We start from the raw sequence: 22,482 nt of genomic DNA, 5'->3' as shown, positions 1-22,482 counted from the left end.
ATGACCATTTTCTTAATTGTTTTGGGTTTGTTTTTGTAGGTGCTTTTCTTCTTTTGTGTTTCCCACTTAGAGAAGTTCCTTTAGCATTTGTTGTAGAGCTGGTTTGGTGGTGCTGAATTCTCTTAGCATTTGCTTGTCTGTAAAGCTTTTGATTTCTCCATCGAATCTGAATGAGATCCTTGCTGGGTAGAGTAATCTTGGTTGTAGGTTCTTCCCTTTCATCACTTTAAGTATATCATGCCACTCCCTTCTGCCTTGTAGTTTCTGCTGAGAAATCAGTTCTTAACCTTATGGGAGTTCTCTTGTATGTTATTTGTCATTTTTCCATTGCTGCTTTCAGTAATTTTTCTTTGTCTCTAATTTTTATCAATTTGATTACTATGTGTCTCGGCATGTTTCTCCTTGGGTTTATCCTGCCTGGGACTCTCTGTGCTTCCTGGACTTGGGTGGCTATTTCCTTTCCCATGTTAGGGAAGTTTTCAACTATAATCTCTTCAGGTATTTTCTCAGGTCCTTTCTCTCTCTCTCTTCTCCTTCTGGGACCCCTATAATGTGAATGTTGCTGTGTTTAATGTTGTCCCAGAGGTCTCATAGGCTCTCTTCATTTCTTTTCATTCTTTTTTCTTTATTCTGTTCTGGAGCAGTGAATTCTACCATTCTGTCTTCCAGGTCACTTATCTGTTCTTCTGCCTCAGTTATTCTGCTATTGATTCCTTCTAGTGTACTTTTCATTTCAGTTATTGTATTGTTCATCTCTGTTTATTTGTTCTTTAATTCTTCTAGGTCTTTGTTAGAAATTTCTTGCATCTTCTGAATTCTTTTTCTGGAAGGTTGCCTATCTCCACTTCATTTAGTTGTTTTTCTGGGGTTTTGTCTTGTTCCTTCATCTGGTACATAGCCCTCTGCCTTTTCATCTTGTCTGTCTTTCTGTGAATGTGGTTTTTGTTCCACAGGCTGCAGGATTGTAGTTCTTCTTGCTCCTGCTGCATTGGGTTTTTAATGGGAATTCCTTCAGAGAGAGTTAATGCCATTACAGTGTTAAGGGAACACAGAATTCCTCTTTTATTTTATCTTATCTTATTTTATCTCTTCATACATGTTATCTACATTCTTGATATTTTGGTCATGTGAATGAGATCTTTTTTGTTAGTGTTAGTTTATGAGTTGGTTTCTGGGTATTTTGTAATTGAACAGTTTTCTGAACTCTTAACATTGTTTTGGTTGATTGTTTTTTTTTGTTTGTTTTTTTTTTTTCCTGTATGCGGGCCTCTCACTGTTGTGGCCTCTCCCGTTGCGGAGCGCAGGCTCCGGATGCGCAGGCCTAGTGGCCATGGCTCACGGGCTTAGTTGCTCCGCGGCATGTGGGATCTTCCCGGAGCAGGGCACGAACCCGTGTCTCCTGCATCGGCAGGCGGATTCTCAACCACTGCGCCACCAGGGAAGCCCTGGTTGATTGTTTTTAATTTTCTTGGTTGGCTTTCTGTCATCAGCAAGCAGTTTGACACCTCTTTATATACTTATTCCTTTTCCTTGTCTGGATTCACTTTCAGAACAATGTTAAGAAATAATTGGTTGTAGTGAGACATCTCATTTCTGGTTTGAATGGCAATACTTTTAGAAGGTCACTACTAATTTTGATGTAGGACAACTGGAAATGAATTGGGACATTTAGAGTATCATTTGCCGTGCTCTGGAAAAGTTTAAAGATTTTAAAGGAAAGATCAGTTTGTTTAAATTTTGTTAGAACTCAAGGTAAGGGGCTTCCCTGGTGGCGCAGTGGTTGGGAGTCCGCCTGCCGATGCAGGGGACATGGGTTTGTGCCCCGGTCCTGGAAGATCCCACATGCCACGGAGCAGCTGGGCCTGTGAGCCATGGCCGCTGAGCCTGCACGTCCGGAGCCTGTGGTCCGCAACGGGAGAGGCCACAGCAGTGAGAGGCCCGTGTACCACACAAACAAACAAACAAACAAACAAAAAGGAACTCAAGGTAAAAGCATCTGAGATTGGCATCTGTTCTGTAGAAAATTTTCCATCAGTTACATATTTTCAGATTTACGCATACCGAATTTTAATAAGCGTTCTTACTTTTAAAATCCCTGTATCAGGAGTTAATATCCATTTCTCAGTCTTCATTATATTTGTCTTCTCTTTCTTGATCAATCTTGTCAGCAGTTTTTCCATTTTATTGGTCATTTCAAAGATCAGTTCTTTGCTGTTAACTCCTTCCTGTGGTCTTGGTGTCGTATCTCTCCTCCCCCCCACCCCCCTTTATTCAAATGCTCGGTTAATTTATTTTCTTTTCTTTGTTACATAATAACAGAAGCATTTAACTTTCTGAATTTTCTTCTGAGTGTGTTTTTGGATAGCATTCCATAGCCTTTGTTGTGTGAAGGAAGTGGGTTTTTTTGCTATTTGTAAGTTGCCTTTGAGTTTTTAAGTTCTTTTCGCAAGAGTTAAGAATTGAGTCTTTAGATTCTAAATGGCTTTTCTTTTTAAGCTTTTGTTAATAATTACTGATTTTTATAGCATTTTGATCAAAATGATGTTTTTATAGTTTCTGCTTATATTTGTGGTCTATTGTGTTGATTTTTTAAAAAATTTCATTGGTGTGTAGTACAGTTTCATATATTTATATCTTCTTTGTGACTGTGGCTCCTGTCTCCAGTAGTTGTTCTTGCCTTACAGCTCTACTTTTCTTGATATTAATGTTTAGTGTATGTGATTTCTCATCCATTTAGTTTTAACATTTTGTTTTCTATATGCTTTTTGAAACAGCATGAAAGATTCAGGGTTTGGGGGTGTTTTGGTTTTTTTTTTTTAATCTCCTAAAAGTCTTATTTTAATGGGGATTTTATTGAATAGAGAAAAGTTTTAATTTTATATTCAGTTTTGAAAGTAGACTTAAAGGCTTATTTTGGTTGTAACATTTCACTGTTTGTTGACAGTCCTTTTTATATCTTCATTTGCCCATTTATTGAGTTTTTAATTTGCATTTGTGGTTTTTCAGTGATTTGAGCAACAGTTTGACTGTGTTTCAAGTTCTTAGATCATAACCTCTGTCCCTTAAAACTCTGTTCCACTGTCTTGGTTGGAGGAGGAGAGCAGTTGTTTATTCTGTTTTGTTTTGGCCAATCTATGTTTCTTTCCTTTATATTGGTAACTGGTTCTACTCTATAATGTCCAGTATGGTAGCCACTATCCACATGTAGCTATTTAAAATTAGGATTAAAAGTTCAGTACCTCACTCAGACCAGCCACATTTCAAGGGTTGAGTAGTCATATGACTAGTAGATACCATATTTAGTTGCACTAATACAGAACTTTTTTACCATTGCAAAACTGCACAGGACAGTGCTTCAGAGTATTTTATGTAGCACTGTCAAGTTTTCTTCAATAGTAGCTTTGGTTTTTGATTCCCTTAAGTTTGTAATTGCCTGTTTTTAAGTATACCAATTATCTATATGTTATTGTTTCCTGTCCTTTTTATCTAGCTGTTCCTACCTGCTCCACAGCATTATTGTGATCATTATATTAGATACGGGAAGTGACAGGCACATTTTGAATGCACATAATAAGTATTCAGATGTGAGCTAGCTGTTAACTTTTTTCTCACTGTTTTTATCCGTTTGGTTCTCCCATTGTGCAAAGAATAAGACATTTAAGTTCGTTGTCCACATCCTGTTTTGATTTTCTATATCCTCAGTTCTAACCTATAGTTCCTTTTGTGTAGGTTTTAATCGTGCTACCGTGGGTTAAGATTTTCTTTTCTTTTTTCTTTTTAGATTTTTATTTTTTTAAATTTTTAAAAATTTTTAAATTTTTTTGTGGTACGCGGGCCTCTCACTGTTGTGGCCTCTCCCGTTGCGGCGCACAGGCTCCGGACGCACAGGCTCAGCGGCCATGGCTCACAGGCCTATCCGCTCCGTGGCATGTGGGATCTTCTCGGACCAGGGTACGAACCCTCGTCCCCTGCATCGGCAGGCGGACTTGCAACCACTGCGTCACCAGGGAAGCCCTCTTTTTAGAGGGCTTTTTATGTCATCTTGTCCTTTCACTTTACTCTGTTACTTTATAGTAGAGGCTATGTTATCTCTTACTCTATTGTAGATGCCAAAAGTTTTCATTAAATGTTTTATCAAACTTGTTTAATAGATAGTTTTCCAAAAGTATGTTTTTTCTGAATTTCTCAGATTTGCTTTCTTCTCCTTTGTTCTACAGTGTTCTACTTTAGTCCCCATGCTTAGTGAGGGTTTTGTTTGTTTTTTCCTTTTGTCATTCTTAAAAACGAAGTTGATCTATCTACACTTTGTATTCATCACTAGGAAAAACTTAGTTGCTGACTGAATTAGTTTCCTGTCACAGTTCTGGAGGCTAGAAGTCTGACATTGAAATCAAGGTTGTCAGCCCTTGCTGGCCTCTGAAGGCTCTAGGGAAGAATCCTTTCTTGCCACTCCCTGCAGGCAACCTTAGTAGTCCTTGGCTTGTAGTAGCATAATTCCTATCTCTGCCTCCATCTTCACACAATCACCTTTCCTGTGTATCTGTGTTTTCACATGGTCTTATAAGGACACCAGTCATTGGATTTAAGGCTTACCCCAATCCTGTAGTACTTCGTATTAAACTAATTGCATCTGCAAAGACCCTATTTACAACTACAGTCACATTCTGTGGTTCTGGGTAGGCATGAATTTTGAGGTGGGATCTGGGGAGGGGACACTATTCTCAGTACACTAGCCGTTGGTCCTTATCTCTGCTGCTCATATGATGGTTGAACCGTTTTCTCACTTCTAAATCTAGAAGACAGATTGATAGGTGCTGTTGCCAATTTGATTCCTGGGTTTCAGCAACTTTCAGACTTAATACACCTTTGCTCTGAAATAGTTGGACTTTCTTTTACTCCCACTGCCAGTTTTCTGGGGCTCTTCTATACCATTGAATTTATTGTGTGAAGAACTTAAGTTCTTTGTATATAGGAAAACGTATAGGTTTACCTGCCTCCTCCCCTGATTTTTTTAATTCTGTGAAGTATAAAGGATGATGTAACAAAAATCGATATATGTACCACCCTAAATGTTAATATTCAAAAATTTTTTTACTTCATGTGTTTTTTTAACATTAAAAGAAAATTATAGATAACTAGTGCTCCTTTTATTTTCTTCCATCTCCTTTACGTGCTTTCTTCCCCAGGGCTAACCACTATTATGAATTTGTGTGTACTCCCAGTTCAGGTTCTTAGATCTTTACTACACATATATGTGTTCAAGAGCACAAAATGCAGTATTGTTTATTTAAAGTTTATATAAATGCTATCGTTGTACATATTCTGCAACTTGGGTTTGGTTTTTTGGTGTGTGTTTTTGGGGGGTGTATGTGTGTGTTTTAATTCACTGTTGTGTTTTCAAGATCTCCATGTTGATACACAAAATTTTAGTTCAGCATTTGTAAATAGTCCACATTTCCTAAAAAGACAGTATTTGTGTGGGTGTGAGTATATCCATATCCTGTTTGTTGACTTCAGGGTTCTAAATTTAACTCACATCTTGGGCTTATTGTGTTCGTATCTTCTATATCCTTTGGTCTGCTTCCTTTTTTGGAATATGTTTGATATGTGCATTGTATAAGTTTAAGTTACAATTTGATTGCCATTGTAGCCTTAGGTAACACCTCTATCTTCACATAGTTACCATTTCTTGTTTGTGGTGAGAATAATTAAGATCTAGTCTCTTAGCACATTTGTTGTTTATAATACAGTGGCATTGTCTATAAGCACTGTACTCTGTATAAGATCTCCAGGACTTACTTATCTACTAGTAGTCCGTTTATACCCTTAAACTACCTCTCCCATTTCCCCAACCTCACCCCTATTTCTTTTTTTTCTTTGCTTTTGTTTTTTTTAAATTCATATATGTTCATACAGTTCCAGGGCGACTGGTTAGGTACATCGTAGTTAATGATTATTCTTTCTTCTTCATTCCTTTCATCATTATGTTGTTTCCCTTTTGATCTCTATTAATTTTACTTTAAATGGGTTTCTTTGGTAAGTACTTGCTAGATACATCCTTTTCCATCTCTTTGTTTTCAGTTTTTCTGTGTCAGTTTGTTTTGATGTGTTTTAAAGAGGTGATTTAAATCCATTTATATTAACTCTGATTACTATCATGTTTGGAATCAGTAATTTCTTTTTAATCCTTGCCTTTTCTTTGCCTTGTTTTTATGCCTTTCTGCTGTCTATTGGGTTAGTTGAAAGTTCTCATCTCTGTCTGCTTTGGGAACAGTAGGACTTTAGAACGCCTCTTTATAAAACTCCAGCCTTGGGACTTCCTTGGTGACGAAGTGGTTAAGAATCTGCCTGCCAGTGTAGGGGACACGGGTTCGATCCCTGGTCCAGGAAGATCCCACATACTGCAGAACAGCTGAGCCCGTGCACCACAACTGCTGAGCCTGCGCTCTAGAGCCCGTGCGCCACGACTACTGAAGCCCACACGCCCTAGAACCTGCGCGCTGCAGATACTGAGCCAAAGCGCCTAGAGCCTGTGCTCTGCAACAAGAGAGGCCACCCCGATGGGAAGCCCATGCACCACACTGAAGAGTAGGCCCTGCTCTCCGCAACTAAAAGAAAGCTCGTGTGCAGCAATGAAGACCCAGCAAGCCATAAATAAATAAATAAATATTTTAAAAATAAATAAAAAAGTAAAACTCCAGTCTTTCCTACCCATTATCTATAATTTATTTTTATTATTTTAGTTACCTTGTTTTTAAATCCCTCCCAAATTAGCCATTTTTAGGTTTGTACTTATTTACATTTACCAATACTTTTGCCATTCCTGTGCAGTGTTGCTTCTTGCATCCCACTCAATTCTTGCTGAATACATTTAGTAGCCTTCTAACAATGGTATAAGTTGTAAAGTCTTTGTAAATTAAAAACATACAGAATTACATTTATGTGTGAAATGTGTATGTATGTGTGAATACATACACAGTTATATATTGCCTTTATTCTTGAATGATGACTTAACTGCATGTAAATTTATATTTAGCACTTTGAAGATAATTTCATTGCCTTCCACTATTTATTGTTGAAAATTCTGATGTCAGTTTAAGTGTCATTTCTTTATAGATTATCGGTATGTTCTCTCTGGTAACTTAAATCTTTACCCCAACCCCTTACTTCTGGTTTTGTTTTTATGTTTCGCAATATCAAGGGACATAGTTAGATGTATGAATTAGTTTTTAGCCACTAGGTCTTGGTGTGCACCCTCATTCTGAGAGTTCTTGTTCGTGTTGAGTTTTGAAAATTTTCTAGTCATTATTTCTTCCAATTTTTCCTTTTTTATTCTCTTTTTAAATATAGAATATGTCAGTTGTTGTTGATCTTCTCATTCTCTCTTCCATATTGCTTCCTTTCTTTTTATACTTTGCAATTTCATATCTCTCTTCCTATGCTTTATTTCATGTAGTCTTCTCTGACTGTTCCTCCTCTTTATCAGTTTTTTCTCCATCTGTGTTTAGTTTATTGGTAAACCTGTCAATTGGGTTTTTTATTTCAATGTGTACTTTTATTTTTCAGAATTTGTTACTTTTAGAAACATCCTCTTTTTTTTTCATCCTGTTCCTGTTTCTTAACATATATTCCTGCCATTATCACTATGAAAAATTTTAATATACTTATTTTAAATTTGTTTTCTCATTGTTCTATTTCTAGCTTGCCAGGGCCACTTCTTCCCATTTTTGCATGAACTGACTGCCTCATAACAGTCTGTATTCTTGTACGATTTACAATATTTTTCATGGTGAGCTCATCTGGGGCCAGGGTGAGGGAGGCATGCTTTCTTTAGGAGTCTTGTGATCCCTGGACTGTGAAAGTGTCCTTAAAGCACAGTTTTCCATTAGCTTCTAAAGAGACTTCAGGAATCTAGGTGAATTTGGAATGGCAAATTCTTAGCTTAAGGTCCCTGCACATAAACAGGTAGTATGAATTTGGACCTCTTAAATGAACATGGATCAGGAGTGGGCTTTCACTTTCTCCCCGTTGGCTTTTTCCACGAAAGTCCTGGAGTAGGTGTTAAACTTCCTTGCCACTTCGCTGGCTGGTTGACCAAGACCAGCCTTGGCTTTGCATTCTTTTTCTGCTTCTTGCATCTTGCAATTTCTTTCATTAATTAATTAATTAATTATTAATTAATGGCTGTGTTGGGTCTTCGTTGCTGTGTGTGGGCTTTCTCTAGTTGCTGTGAGCGGGGGCCACTCTGTTGCGGTGCGTGGGCTTCTCATTGTGGTAGCTTCTCATTGCGGAGCACAGGCTCTAGGTGCGTGGGCTTCAGTAGTTGTGGCATGCAGGCTCAGTAGTTGTGGCTCACGGGCTCTAGAGCGTAGGCTCAGTAGTTGTGGTGCGTGGGCTTAGTTGTTCCACGGCATTTGTGATCTTCCCAGACCAGGGCTCAAACCCGTATCTCCTGCATTGGCAGGTGGATTCCCAAACCCTGCACCACCAGGGAAGCCCGCATCTTGCAATTTCTTACTCCTGATTCAGGCCTTTGGCAGAGTGATCAAGTCTTTGGACTCCTCAGAATAGTTTTTTGTTTTGTTTTGTTTAATTTTTGGCTGCATTGGGTCCTCACTGTTGTGCGTGAGCTTTCTCTAGTTGCAGCGAGCAGGGGCTACTCTTCGTTGCAGTGTGTGGGCTTCTCATTGCGGCAGCTTCTTGTTGCAGAGCACAGGCTCTAGGTGTGTGGGCTTCGGTAGTTGTGGCACACAGGCTCAGTAGTTGTGGCTCGCAGGCCTAGTTGCTCCATGGCATGTGGGGTCTTCCTGGACCAGGGATCGAACCTGTGTCCCCTGCGTTGGCAGGCGGATTCTTAACCACCCGGGAAGTCCCACATTTTTTTAATGCGTGAAAGACATTGGATTATAGGGGAAACTAAGTATGTTGAAACAGTTGTTAAAACATAAACTTGTGGTATATTAATTGCTTTATTAATGCACTAAATAACAAGATTTAGCAGCAGGTATAGTAACTGTCATGATTTCAAAGTAGTGATGAGCTCTTAGATAATTTGAAATATCTGCCACCAGTGTAATGTGATGGGTGAATCAATTTGGAGAGCACTTCATGCCATATATGCTCCACTCAGAGATTCATAAAAGACATTAAAGACTTAAAAGCCTTTTGTTTAAAAGAAAATCTTTTGTTTCCCCAACTTATTTGACAAGGAAACCTTGGTAAAGTAATACTGATTAAGCATGCTCATGAATTACTGTGATTCCAAGAGAAGCATTTCAGAACATCTGCTTCCTGCTCTGTAATCTCTTTGTAGGTGATGTTTGGACACTTGGCAATACTGAAATTTAAATTTTAAAATGAAAGCTTTAACCATCAATGTTTTCCATTTCTTAAAATCTCATTCTAAAATTATGAGTAGATGAAGTAGATGTTTTTAAGTATGCCAAAGTCAATATAAAATACAGAAACTTTATTTGCATCATTGATTTACTGATCCCATTTTGTTTTCAAACAAAGTCTAAATAAGTTCATAGGAAAATAAACTAATAAAAGGTCAGTCAGGGACTTCCCTGGCAGTCCAGTGATTAAGACTCTGTGCTTCCAGTGCAGGGGGCATGGGTTCAATCCCTGGTCAGGGAACTAAGATCCTGCATGCTGCACGGTGCAGCCAAAAAAATAATAATAATAAAATAAAACAAGTTTAAAAAAAAAAAAAAAGGTCAGTCAAATGATTGTACATTTTCTTTCATTATCTGATGTACTTGCATTGATTGTTTTAATTGCTGTGCACATACACTTGATTTTTATGTTGCATATACATACTTCTTAATATCAGTGTACTTGGCATTTTAGATGCCACATAAGAAGTGATGCCATGGTTTGCTTAACCATTCCACAGTTCGTTTTTTACTATTATATACCAAGTGGGCCATGAGTGTTTTGGCACAAATTTCAAAATCTCTACCTTTTTCATTATCATCTTAGACAAGTTCCTTGGGGGTCTACTTTCCAAGAAATATTTACCAAAGTAAAAGAATCTACTGTTGTTACCAGTTCTGCATATAGCAGGTTTAGGCTATTTTAAGATTGAATCAGGTAGTACCATCTTCAGTATTGTCGGTGATTTTTGCCACTGGTAATGCTTTTGACTTTAACGGTGATTCCTACAGTTATCAGAGACTTCTCTGTTCAGATTACCCAGACTCCATAGATGATTTTTAAAGTTTGTTTGAATCAAGATCCAGATAAAGTCCATACATTCCAGTAAGTCTTTTAAGTCTAATTTTATAGGCTTCCCCTTTATTTTTTTCCTTGCAATTTAAACAGGTTTATGATGTGCTTAGATGTTGTTTTCTTTGTGTTTTCATTTGGCTTGGGTTTTGCAGTTTCTTAAATCTGTGGATTAGTGTCTTTAAACATTTTTAGCACAAACTAAACCATTATTTCTTCAAACGTTGCCCTTGCCGCATCCTGTCTTCTCCTTATGGACCTCTGATTACAAGTATGTTGGATTTGATCACTGTGCATGTACATTCTGTTCTGTATTTCCCTGTTATTTTTTTCCTCTGTTCCTTAATTAATCTATCTACTAGTTCTCTTATCCACACTTCTGGTGTGTCTAATAACGATGCCAAATTCATTTTGAGTCAATGTTGGATATTATATATTTAAAAGATTTTCGCAGCTCTGATGCTCTCTTTCCCCGGAGCAGATTCACCTTCCCCTGCTAGGCATATAGAACGGGAGCTGAAAACTTGACTGCAGTTAGGCACTGAGCTGAGTTGCAGCTAGGTTATAGTTTTTGTTTGTTTGTTTTAACATCTTTATTGGAGTATAATTGCCTTACAATGGTGTGTTAGTTTCTGCTTTATAACAAAGTGAATCAGCTGTACATATACATACATCCCCATATCTCCTCCCTCTTGCATCTCCCTCTCACCCTCCTTATCCCACCCCTCTAGGTGGTCACAAAGCACTGAGCTGATCTCCCTGTGCTATGCAGCAGCTTCCCACTAGCTATCTATTTTACGTTTGGTAGTGTATGTATGTCCATGCCACTCTCTCACTTCGTCCCAGCTTCCCCTTCCCCTGGGTTACAATTTTGATAAGGCTTTGTTGTTTCTCTGGTTTGTTTCTGGTCCATTCTTAGGGCATAGCCTTGTTTCTTACTCCCATTTCCAGATGAGAGCCTGATTCGATGACCAGTGCCCTTCCCCCTCATGTATCCTGAACTCTAATTGTAGTCTCCTCATCAAAGTGAGCCTGCCAAAATCTCTCTACTTTCCAGAGGCTTTCTGCTTAGCTTCTTAGCCTCCTGCCCATCACAGCTTCAGAATTTTCCAAATGCCTTGGGAGCAGGAGTATCTGACATGTATCATTCTTAGTTTCCTGTCCTTCCTTTTCACTGGGAATTTGGCTCTTCAGGTCTCTAAAGTTGTCCCTTCAACCCTACAAAATCATCAGAATCTCTGCTCATTTCTGTGTCCCCAGAAGTGACCCTCTACCAAGGCACCAAATTCTAAGCATCACTCAAAATCACCCATTGTCCACTGGAAGAAGCAGCTCCACACTTCATGGTTCTACACTCTCTGAAATCTTGACTCCTTGATATTGTCATTGTTTTAGCATTTCTCTTGTATCTTAAAGTTGCGTTTGCTGCTTTTTTTTTTTTTAAATCTGTCCTTTCTAGTTCTCAGTAAGAGTGTTGGTTTGCTATAAACTATCCATCATACCCCTTTTCCTTGCAATTTATTTGTGGAGAAAACTGGGTTATTCCAGTTATTTATCCAGTGGCTTACATTTTTCTGATTATATCCCTGTGGTATAACTTTCTCACCTCTTGGCACATCTAACAATTTTTTTTGGATGTTGGGCATTTAATTTTACGTGGTTGAAGCATAAGGATTGTATTATCTACCTTTAAAGAGGCTTTGTTTTGTTGGCAGGTAAGTTACTTGAGGTTCAGTTTTTCCTTTACTAGGGAGGGTGTAGAGTAGCCTTCTTTAACTCCACTAGTAAATCAGGATCTTCTGGGGTCTTTTTTGAATGCTCTGTGCCACTTGGCTGGTCACAATGGAGAAGTCTCCCTGCTTGTGTGAGCTCGGGGAACTGTTCAGTTCACAGCTCCTTCGTTGTTCTTTGCCTGACCTGATGGAGTTTCACCCTGTTCATGGGCTTCTTAGTATTCAGCAAACACTCAAGGAAATCTCATGAAGATTTCTGGAGCTCTTTTTCTGTATGCTTGCTCTTCTCAAGAACTCTGCCTCATAATTACCAGTCACCTGAGCCTCCGTACTTCAGTCTCTGGGAGTGTGTTTCCTCAACTCAGTGAAGCCATCATGCTCTGCTTAGAATCCCTCACCTGCTGTGCAGTCTGCAGTGTGCCTCCAGGCAGAAAGCCAAGGCAATCACAGGCCACCTCATTTGTTTCTGTCTTAAGCTGTGTGTTGTCCGGTTTTCTGGTTTATGGCTAAAGGATAAATATGATCATTCTATAAGAGAAAAATGCCCTTTTATACTATTGGTTTACCCTTAAGTACAGTTTGTGCAGAAAGAAGCATGATTTGTGTTATTTCCTTTTATCTACCAATTTTCAAACAATAAGTTGATTTCCTGCCATCTTCCAAGGGCAGTCAATAAATAGTCTTTGTGGAGAGGGGGTGTGTATGATTATGAAGCCATCGATTTAAACATATTTGAGTTATTCAAGCCATTGAAATTCTTTTCTATGCTCAAATTGTCATTTTTGATTAGTGGAAGCCTCTTCAGGCTTGCTGTTGAGTTCTTTTGACTGCAGTAGTCTTGAGACCTCTCTTCTCTCACCGTTAATATTTAATGGGAGCCTGTGCATTGAATTTTACTAGGAGGGATAACCATAATTTGAGACGCATAGTTCTCAATGATTTTTGACCTGCCTGCCCACCCTCAAGAAACATTTGACAGTGTAGTCATTTTTGGTTGTCACAAAAGGCAGGGAGGAAGGTGTTACTTGCACCATGAGTAGAGAGGTCAGGGAAGCTGCTACTTATTTACAGTGCACAGGACATCTCCTCCCAACAAAAAATTATGCAGCTCAAAGTGTCAGTGCTGTTGTTGAGAAACCTTGACATATACTAATTTAGCTAGCATTTGTGTAGTGTTTTAATAGGTTGAGAAATCATATTACATTTCCCACAATCCCATGAAATTGGCATTATTGATCCTTTAATAACAGATGAGTAAATTTGAGGAGGTCATACAACTAACAAACTAGAATTTGATATCGATGGTCTTTATGGTTGATGTCGGTTTTTTTTCTCCCCCCCATTATAAATGAAGACAGTGTACTTTGTATGACTACAAAAATAACAGAGTTGAGACCAGACATTGTTCTAAGTGATATTTATTCTCAAAACAGCCTTATCAGATAAGCAGCTGTTATTATGGATGAAGCCATTACTTAACTTGTCTAAGGTTATACAGCTAGTAAGCAGCAGAGTTAGGGCTCAAACCCAGACAGCCTGGCCCCATTGCCCACACTTTTAACTACTGTATGTTGCCACATAATTTTTCTTTTACAGTTTAAACATAATGTTTGTTTTATCTTTAAATCTTTAATACCTTTGGAATTTATTTTGATGTGAAGTAGGAATCTAACTTCTTCCCACCCCCCAGACCTTGATTTCCCTGATTCATTTATTGGAAAAGTCATCTCCCCCTGATCCTTTTTTTTAATTAATTCATTTAGAAATATTGCCTGTGTTAAACATTAAGTTGTCATGTTATATATATTGGTCTTTTTTTCTTTAATTAATTTTTCTGTTCCTTAACCAGTAGCATATTTTTTAAAATTACTATAACTTTTAAAATGTGGTCGGGCAAATCACTCCTGTCTACCTTTGCTTATCAGAAAATTTCTGGGAACTTTTCCCCTTGGCATTTATTCTTCCAGTTTGTAGTTTGTTTAAATTACATTTGCCTCTTCTCTCTTCTGTACCAAAAACCTACTGAGTTTAAGATTATAGATTAATTTGTAGAATATTAATAATTAATAGCTTTAAGCTTTGTGCTTAAAATTTCTAGTTAAACTTATTCCAGTATTTTTTTAATTGTTGTTGTAGTCAAGAATAGATAGACTCTTGTCACTTGTATGTTTCTAAATGTTATTTTTAGGAAGATGACACTTGAGAAAAACACCAGAGGTGAGGGAATGACCATGGAGCTAATAGAAGAGCCAAGTTGCAGGGGCCTGTGATCCAGAAGTTTGCCTGTCATTTTGGGGAAGGAACAAGGAAGTCAGAGGAACTGGTAGCGTGAGCTAGGAGAGAAGCAGGAAATGAAGTCAGAGAAGGGGATAGAAGTGACAGATGGTATAGGGCTTTGTGTGTACCAGTGCAAGAACTCTGACTTTTATTCCTTATGAGATGAGGAGCCATTGGAAGGTTTTGAGCAGAGGACTGGCATGGTCTGACTGAGTTTGTAAAACAAGATTACACCAACTACTGTGTCAAATAACTGGAAGGAGGGACAAGCAGGAAGACCAGTTCGGAGGCTATTTAAGAAACCCATATGAGAAAAGATAGTGACTGCAGTTGAGGTGGTATGAAGTGGTCAGATCCTGGATACATTTAGAAGGCGGAGACGATAGGATTTCATGATTGGTTTGGGGGTATGATAAAAGGAGTTTAGGATGAGTCCAAGGATTTAAGATTCAGCAACTGGAAGTTGGGAAGAGCTAGGAGCTCAGTGTTAACTCACTAACTTGGAATGCCTGTTAAGACATCTAAGTGGATATGTTGAATGGGCAATGTGAAATTGTATTAATTGATGTCCTAATATGGAATACTTTTGATATCCAGGAATAAATCCCACTTGCTCATGGTAGGTTGTTTTTATTTTTTTATGGTTTTAAAAATAAACAAATAAATACATGTGTATAATTTGACATCTTATTTCTGGGTGTGTATATTTAAAGTTGCCCGAACTGTCCTTCAAAAAAATGCCCCCGATTTATCTTTTAATAAATTATTTTTATATACTTCTGGGTTCTATTAACACTTCACAGTTTTTCCTTCAAAAGTAAGATTGGTGTGCAAGTATGTGTGCACATACTTTTTACCAGGTTTTAAGTCAATTCTATTTTTCTAAGGGGACTATAGAAATCTAATTTCTTTATGCCAGCACCAGCCATTTTAATTGAATAGAAATTATCTGTTCTTCAGTGTTTTTAAAGACTTCACTGAGGACACAAGACTAGTCTGAGCCCCTACCTTTATTTAAGGCATGTGTATTGTATTCTCCGATTAGATGGAATATAAAAATATGTAACATTTAAACATTATAGAAATGCATAATGTGGAAAATGAAAGCTCTCCTTAATCTCCTCCCCGCCATCATAACCACGTCAGTGGTTTCTTGCACATTCCTCTATCCTCCTTCTCTCTGCATCTCTCTACATGTTAGTGTTTTATTTGGATAACATTATTATGTCAAGACTATTTTTATTTTAACTTGGCTGTGTGTATGTGTCTACACTATTGTATCCTGTATCCAGTTTATCAATTAACTAGTGCTTTTTTGAGGAGTTCTTATATGGTTGCATTTTTTCCTTTTTTCTCTTTATTAGGCCAGTCTTACAGTTTATCTGATTAATTGCTCTGTTCCTATCTAATAACCCATTCTTGAGGTGGGTTTGGGAAGATGGGGGAAAAAAACTCCCAAAGAGCAGTTCTTTTTTTTTTTTTTTTTTTTTTTTTTAAGAGCAGTTCTTAAATTTGCTGTTTCTGGTACGTATTTTTTTCTTTTGGTAATTTCAGCTTTTATTTTATTGTTGTTGTTTTTGCGGTACGCGGGCCTCTCCCGTTGCGGAGCACAGGCTCCGGACACACAGGCTCAGCGGCCATGGCTCACGGGCCCAGCCGCTCCGCGGCATGTGGGATCTTCCCGGACCAAGACACGAACCCGTGTCCCCTGCATTGGCAGGCGGACTCTCAACCACTGCGCCACCAGGGAAGCCCTCAGCATTTATTTTAATCGTTCTCTTAGTTTGTTCCTCTTGCCATATCGTTTTTACTCTACGTCCAGTCTATAAAATGGAATGCTGTGCATTGCCCACTTGGAGAGCTAGTTGATGTCATGGGTTAGTTTATGAGGAGAATATATACCTCCCTTTTAAGATTTCTTATTCTGATTTTTATATGTTTTTCTCATCTTGTCAGTGTTTAAAGTTTTGGTGCTGTGTTTGGATTCTAATTACCTAAATCCTCCCATTCATCTCCTGTGCAGTCTGTGGTTTTTGTCCCTGCCAACGTTAGGCCCCCTCTCTATCTCTGCCTCAAAATGTTATCTCCCCCAGAAAGCCAGCCCTGGTTAAATAGGTTGCAAGAGGTATTTTTTCCCAAAACAGTACCAGTTAATGTCTACACAGAAGTGTGTGTTTAGTTGGTATAATTTCCTTTCAAAGGCATCTACAATTGCAGCTTATTAGAATTCTTTTACTTTAGCGTAAGTTGCCCAGTCTAACCTTCACAGGGCCTTCTTTGAATGCCACCCATCTGTGTCGCTGCAAGAAGGAGGCAGTTGGGGAACGTTGATAAAGACCGCATTGTTCTCATATTTATCTTTCTTCTGTGCATGTCTGTGAAGGCAAACAGCTTTCAAGAGTTGGGTGTGTTGAAACTAAATGCATCTCTTGCAGTTGTTACAGAGTTTTGATGCTACCCTTTTGACTTTGTTATGATACTACCCTTGCTCCTAGCATCCCTTGTCATAGTGTCATTCCACAGACTAGTCCCTTCTTCTAGGACTGCATGCTACCCAGATGACTTTTTTGTGGTCATGATTTGGCAAATGCCAGACTTGTTCATCCTAACACAAGAACCTAGGGATCCTGCATTCAGCATGACCTGAAGTCTTCTCCTCAAAGCACAAAATCATAAAAATCCCATTTTTTTTAACAGAATTAAATCTTTTGGAGACTTAGATTATTTTTGACTGTGATTATGTTTAACTGTGGACTTAGCTGGAGAGGTTATTTCTTATCCTGCCCACATGTATACAAAGGAAGTTTAATGAAAATGATTTCTATCCCATTGGAATTAATCTAACACAAAGACTATGGGTATGAACACTCACCATCCCAAATTCATTTTCATTACTTAAGTGTGAGCTTTATAACAGTAGATTTTTAGGCTTGGTTAAAGAGTAGCTAATGAGTTCTGTGTAGTCCACGGAAATTTGCCATGTTGTTTCAAGCCACCTGGAAGTCTTTTTATAGCAGGAGATGTGAAAAGAACAGGAGAGGTATGGTTGGTTATTCATTAGTATGGCTCTTAGGTGGATGAAGTTGCTGAAGAGGGCAAAGTCATGTTCCACCCAGAAATCTGGAGCCAGCTAGCTATTCACCTTAGCAGATGGTGGAAAACCATCAAGGTGGTAGAAACATACAGGTTTTGTAAAGTGTTCTTGGTAAGCACCTAAGGGCTTCACGTAACTTGATGTCTTCATTGGAGAAGCAGGTTTACTTAATTACTTTGAAGGTTTAGTGTGTTGGAGAAATGGAAATCTTTTAACAAACTGATCAAACTTTATGTTAGCAGTGTCAGATATGTATCTAGAGAGGGCCTTTTTTTTTTTTTTTTTTTTTAGCTTGCAGGTCACTTTTATTTTATTTCTTATTTTATTGAGGTATAATGGACATATAACATTATATAGTTTCAGGTGTAGGACATAATGATATTTTGTTTGTTTGTGGCCACGCTGCACGGCACGAGGGATCTTAGTTCCCCGACCAGGGATCGGACCCGTGCCCCCCTTCATTGGAAGTGCGAAGTCTTAAGCACTGGACTGCCAGGGAAGTCCCTAGACAGGGCCTTTTGAATCTTTGGGATACTGAATGGGGAGCTGGGTTTTTATCAGACACTGAATTGTCAGTTTTGTCTGACTTTTCACAGGTTCACCGGAACAGCACAGTGCGCTCTGGCTGTGATGTGAACCCCTCCTGTGCACTGTGCGGCTCAGGCAGTGCCAGCACCACGCCTCCAGAAATCCACTATGAAGCCCCTCTGTTGGAACGCCTTTCCCAGTTGGATTCTTGTGTTCACCCGGTTCTAGCATTTCCAGATGGTAAGAAAGTTTATATAATATAAAGTCTAATACGTGAGACTTAAAGGGTTCAAAGTGAAAGAAAGTTGGCCAAGATTCTGGTACAACCCCCAGGTAATGTCAGGGTATTGCTGTCAACAAAGTCTTCTGTTAGAATTTTGCAAATAGATCTCCCAGACCAGAATGTGCCACTAAAACATTGGAGCTTGCTAAGAGAGAAATTCTCCTAACACTTCAAATGGTGAGGCTAGAACAGTTGCCTCCAGCCACAACGCTTGGAGCCTGGTCTGTTATACAGAGTCTGTCTTAAAAAATGTATTATCTATGCGTGCCATGATGTAAAACAGCATGGGCAGCGCTGCTAAGTTGATCTACAAGCCTCCGTGTCTGCGAGTTTTCCTTTTTCACCTCCCTTTTCATAATTGCTTTTCTCCCACTGCATGAAAGTCATTCCTCTTACCCATATTGAGTCTTGCTGCGGGTCTTGCCCCCCAAAGTATAAAAACGTTGAGCAGTAGCGACACCAAAGGAACCATTTCAGAGTTCATGGCTCCTGAAGAAGAATCCTGTGGGAATTAAGTAAAAGAAAGTTTTGAATAAAAAATAATGAAGACTGGGCTTCCCTGGTGGCACAGTGGTTGAGAGTCCGCCTGCCGATGCAGGGGACACGGGTTCGTGCCCCGGTCCGGGAAGATCCCACATGCCACGGAGCGGCTGGGCCCGTGAGCCATGGCCGCTGAGCCTGCGCGTCCGGAGCCTGTGCTCCGCAACGGGAGAGGCCACAGCAGTGAGAGGCCCGCGTACCGCAAAAAAAAAAAAAAAAAAAAAAAAAAAAAAAAAAAAAAAAAAATAATGAAGACGGAGGTACATTATTTTTTGGAATATAACTTATGGCAAGATTCTCTGCCTTTTCTGTCACCTTAGAATAAATATTTAGAGAATTAATAACTTACACCTGAAACTAATATATTGCAGTCAACTGTGTACAGTATTTAAGTTTTAAAAAGAGAAAGAATTAACAACTGAAATTAGATTTTACTGTGACTGTAGTCTGATTGAATAAGTAGGTGTAAAAGATTTTTTTTAGTTAAGGTAAGTATTATATATGTACATGCTGAGGTGTTGGTATAAATACATATATATATATATATATATATATATATATATTCTAGAAAATACAGCCTTTACAACTGTCTGAGTTTATGATTTTCTTAAAAACTACATTTTGGAATTCCCTGGCACTTCAGTGGTTAGGACTCCATGCTTTCACTGCTGAGGGCCCAGGTTCAATCCATGGTTGGGGAACTGAGATCCCATAAGCCTTGCGGTGTGACCAAAAAAATTTTTAAATTTAAAAAATAAAATAAAAATTACGTTTCAAATGGTGGGGGTACATGAGCAAAAATGTTGAAAACTGTTATAGACTACAGGAAGCCAGTGTTTTCATAATCTGGATTTGTTTCACTGATTTGCAAATATTTTCATGATCTGGCCCCAACCTACAGAATGTAAGCATTTCCTCTTGAATCACTGTGTTATTTTATCTGTGTGTTATGGCTTATATAATGGCTGTTTATGACCTTATTTTCCATTAGTTAAATTTTAAGTTCTCTGAGGATAAGGGACCATGTTTTTCTTCCTGCTCTATCCTTCATAGCACCTTACAGATAGTCTGTGCAAGTTTTTGAAAGGAGGATAATGAAGATAGGAGTCTGGGGAATGCGAATTGTATGGCATGTAAGATTTACTTATTGGCATGAGAAGAAAACCCAAGGTTTTTTTAGCATCAGTAGTATATTATCTTTTTCATAAAAGGGCAGATACTAAATAATTTAGGCTTTATGGATCATACTGGCTAGGTTTAGTCTATGTGGTAACTAGGCAACTCTGCCCTTATAGCGCAAAAGCAGTCGTAGACCATGTATAAGCAAGTGGGTGTGGCTGTTTCAATAAAACTTTATTTATAAAAACAGTCATTACTGATAACCTCTCCTGGGGAATCCCATCTTCTAATTGATCGAACAGTAGATGACTGTAATCCCCTCATTCCTTATCTGTTCTTCAAATGACTGGATTCTTTCTTGGTCACCTAAATCTGTTTAGCTACTCCAAGACTTACTACTATCATGACTCCCTTCAACTGTAAGAAAGGCATGGTATAATATTCTTGCTGCCACATGACTTCTAGTAAGAGTGGAAATATTTAGAAAACTTGAAACATATGGATAGCAGGCTAGGCAGGGGTTTAGGTCAGGAGTGGTGGAGCAGTAAATAAACTTTAGAACATAATGAGTAGAAAACACTAAAACATTTTCCTCTGTGCTTCAGATTCCAGAGTCACTGACATTTACCCTTTCTTGCCATTTGGATTATAACTTATATAACTTAAGATAATATTTGTATAGAGTTTTATAGTTTACAAGCACTTTTCTTATACTTGTCTCATTTGCTTCTCTCAGTAATCTTGTAAAGTTACTTCCATTTTACAGATCAAGAAATAGGCTTAGAGAGGTTGTGGTTTATCTCAGGCTACATAGCTAATGTAGAAGCCTCCAGAATTCAAACCGAGGTCATCTGATACCTGTCCTTCTTTTCACTATAGTTCATGTTTCTCCCAAGCCAGGATATTAAGAGAAGTCAGGTTTCTACCTGTTTCCAGACTCTAGCTACAGACAGAGACACCAGGATGATTTGGGAACATTTCCTGAGTTACTCTCTCAGGATTACAATATTGAATTGTATGGTCTCATATTTGAATAAAGAAGGCTGAAGCCTATAGTTATATCTGATTCTGATAAGGTCTCTTCCATACTCATTGAATATCAGCTGATAAATATGTTGATCATTCCTTTGTCAACAGTACTACCATGTATAGTTCTGAATTCTCTCTCCCATCCGCCAATCAGATATGCCCAGAACACCTGCCTGGCATCTCCTGTTGCATCATTCAGCATCTCTACTAGGAGGTACCCATTCCCTGTTAACACTTTCTATTCTTCTGACTGCATCGTATCTGTAAATCTGACTGCTGCCCTTACACTTTCCCACTCCATTCCATTCCAAGCAACTGTAGGTAGCAAATGAGGGGGAAAAGAAGGAGACCCCTTTCTGTGGTCTCTGTGGTCTTCATTTTCCTGCCTGCCATTTCTCTGTGTCTGTCTTGTCTCCCCCACTACTTTTTCCCTCTCCTGCCTTTCCCCCGTCTCTCCCCTGTCTCTGACACACACACATACACTCACACACACACACACCCCTCCTAACCATGACATTGGGGTTTGGACAAGCGAGTTGGTCATTAAACTCTCCTTATGAGACTGTACAGGGGAATAGTATATATACCAAGTAGAATGATTAACATATCTGCCTGTGGATAAATTAGACTTTGTGTGGGTTGATTCAGGGACCTAATGAAGTGTATCTAATATTGTGACTATTGGGATAATTTTGACTTGATCCAAACAACTGCCACATTCAGAATGATACCTATTTGTAAACTGGAAGATTCCTAGGGCCACAAAGATGTGAAGAGCGCCTCCTAAAGTATTGAGATTCCCCAAATATCTTTGTGTAGAACAGTGAGTAATTGTGAAGACTAGCAGCCAGCACACCTGTGTGGGTCAAACATGTGCTCCAGACCTGACCTCTGGGCCACCCCTTTGCAGCCTCTTCTCTAGAATATATTTAAAGATGGCAGGACTTCCAACTTTTCATTTTCGTGTAGAGTTTCACTAATGTTTCCTAACCAGTTTGTGTACTTTGTGAGGATGGGAACCAACTGCAGCTCTTAATCTTAGAGTTCTATCTTCCATCTTGCCACACCTCAGCCACTACCATTCATTTGAGGAACTACTGCCTGGCTGGAAGGTGGAGACTTTAGGGTGTGATAACCCTTTAGTACTCCCAAAGGAGGAGCTTGTTTCCTGATTACCTCACTTAAGCCAGTTCATCCTTAGCTTGAAATGTAGAGAATGTTGTATAACCTTGGGGAAAAGAATGTTTAGATTTAGGTTTGTGCTTAATAAGAGCACCACCTGCTGGCTGTGAAGATCAGTGCTCTTTTGAGAGAGCGTGCCAAGACAATTAGCTGTATACAGGAGGCCACTGCACCTTACCAGCAGGAGGAAGTGAGCATTACAAAACACCACAAGAAAGTGTTCTTGAGAAAATGGTGGAAAGTAATGAGTAAAACAGGTTAATCTGGGGGTGTCAGACCCTGGTGGGCCTGAAGTTAAAGTCTTTTCATTTTGTTTGAGGAAATAGTAACCTAAGATGATGTTTCCTGTCATTGATCTGCAATTCAAAGATCTGCACCTTCCTGTTTGATAATGCACTTTAGTAGCCATTACCTATGCAGGTATGCAATGTGTGGAGTCCTCTAGCTGAATGGGTCCCTACTGTGTT

At 38.8% G+C, this 22,482-nt stretch overlaps 1 protein-coding gene across 3 annotated transcripts in view; it reads left to right on the top strand.

Moving 5' to 3' along the window:
- KANSL1 (KAT8 regulatory NSL complex subunit 1) overlaps positions 1-22,482 on the top strand; it is a 191,351-nt gene that overhangs the window by 154,999 nt on the left and 13,870 nt on the right. For all 3 annotated transcript variants that reach the window (XM_067020920.1, XM_067020921.1, XM_059048721.2), the window contains one exon: positions 17,931-18,102. In XM_067020920.1, coding sequence (XP_066877021.1) covers positions 17,931-18,102 — 172 coding nt within the window. The remainder of the gene's footprint in view (positions 1-17,930; positions 18,103-22,482) is intronic.

The sequence above is a fragment of the Kogia breviceps genome, chromosome 19 (assembly GCF_026419965.1).
Source record: "Kogia breviceps isolate mKogBre1 chromosome 19, mKogBre1 haplotype 1, whole genome shotgun sequence".
NCBI classification, from domain to species: Eukaryota; Metazoa; Chordata; class Mammalia; order Artiodactyla; family Physeteridae; genus Kogia; species Kogia breviceps.
The sequence above is the reverse complement of the archived record's forward strand: the minus strand, read 5'-3'. Positions and strand labels throughout refer to the sequence as shown.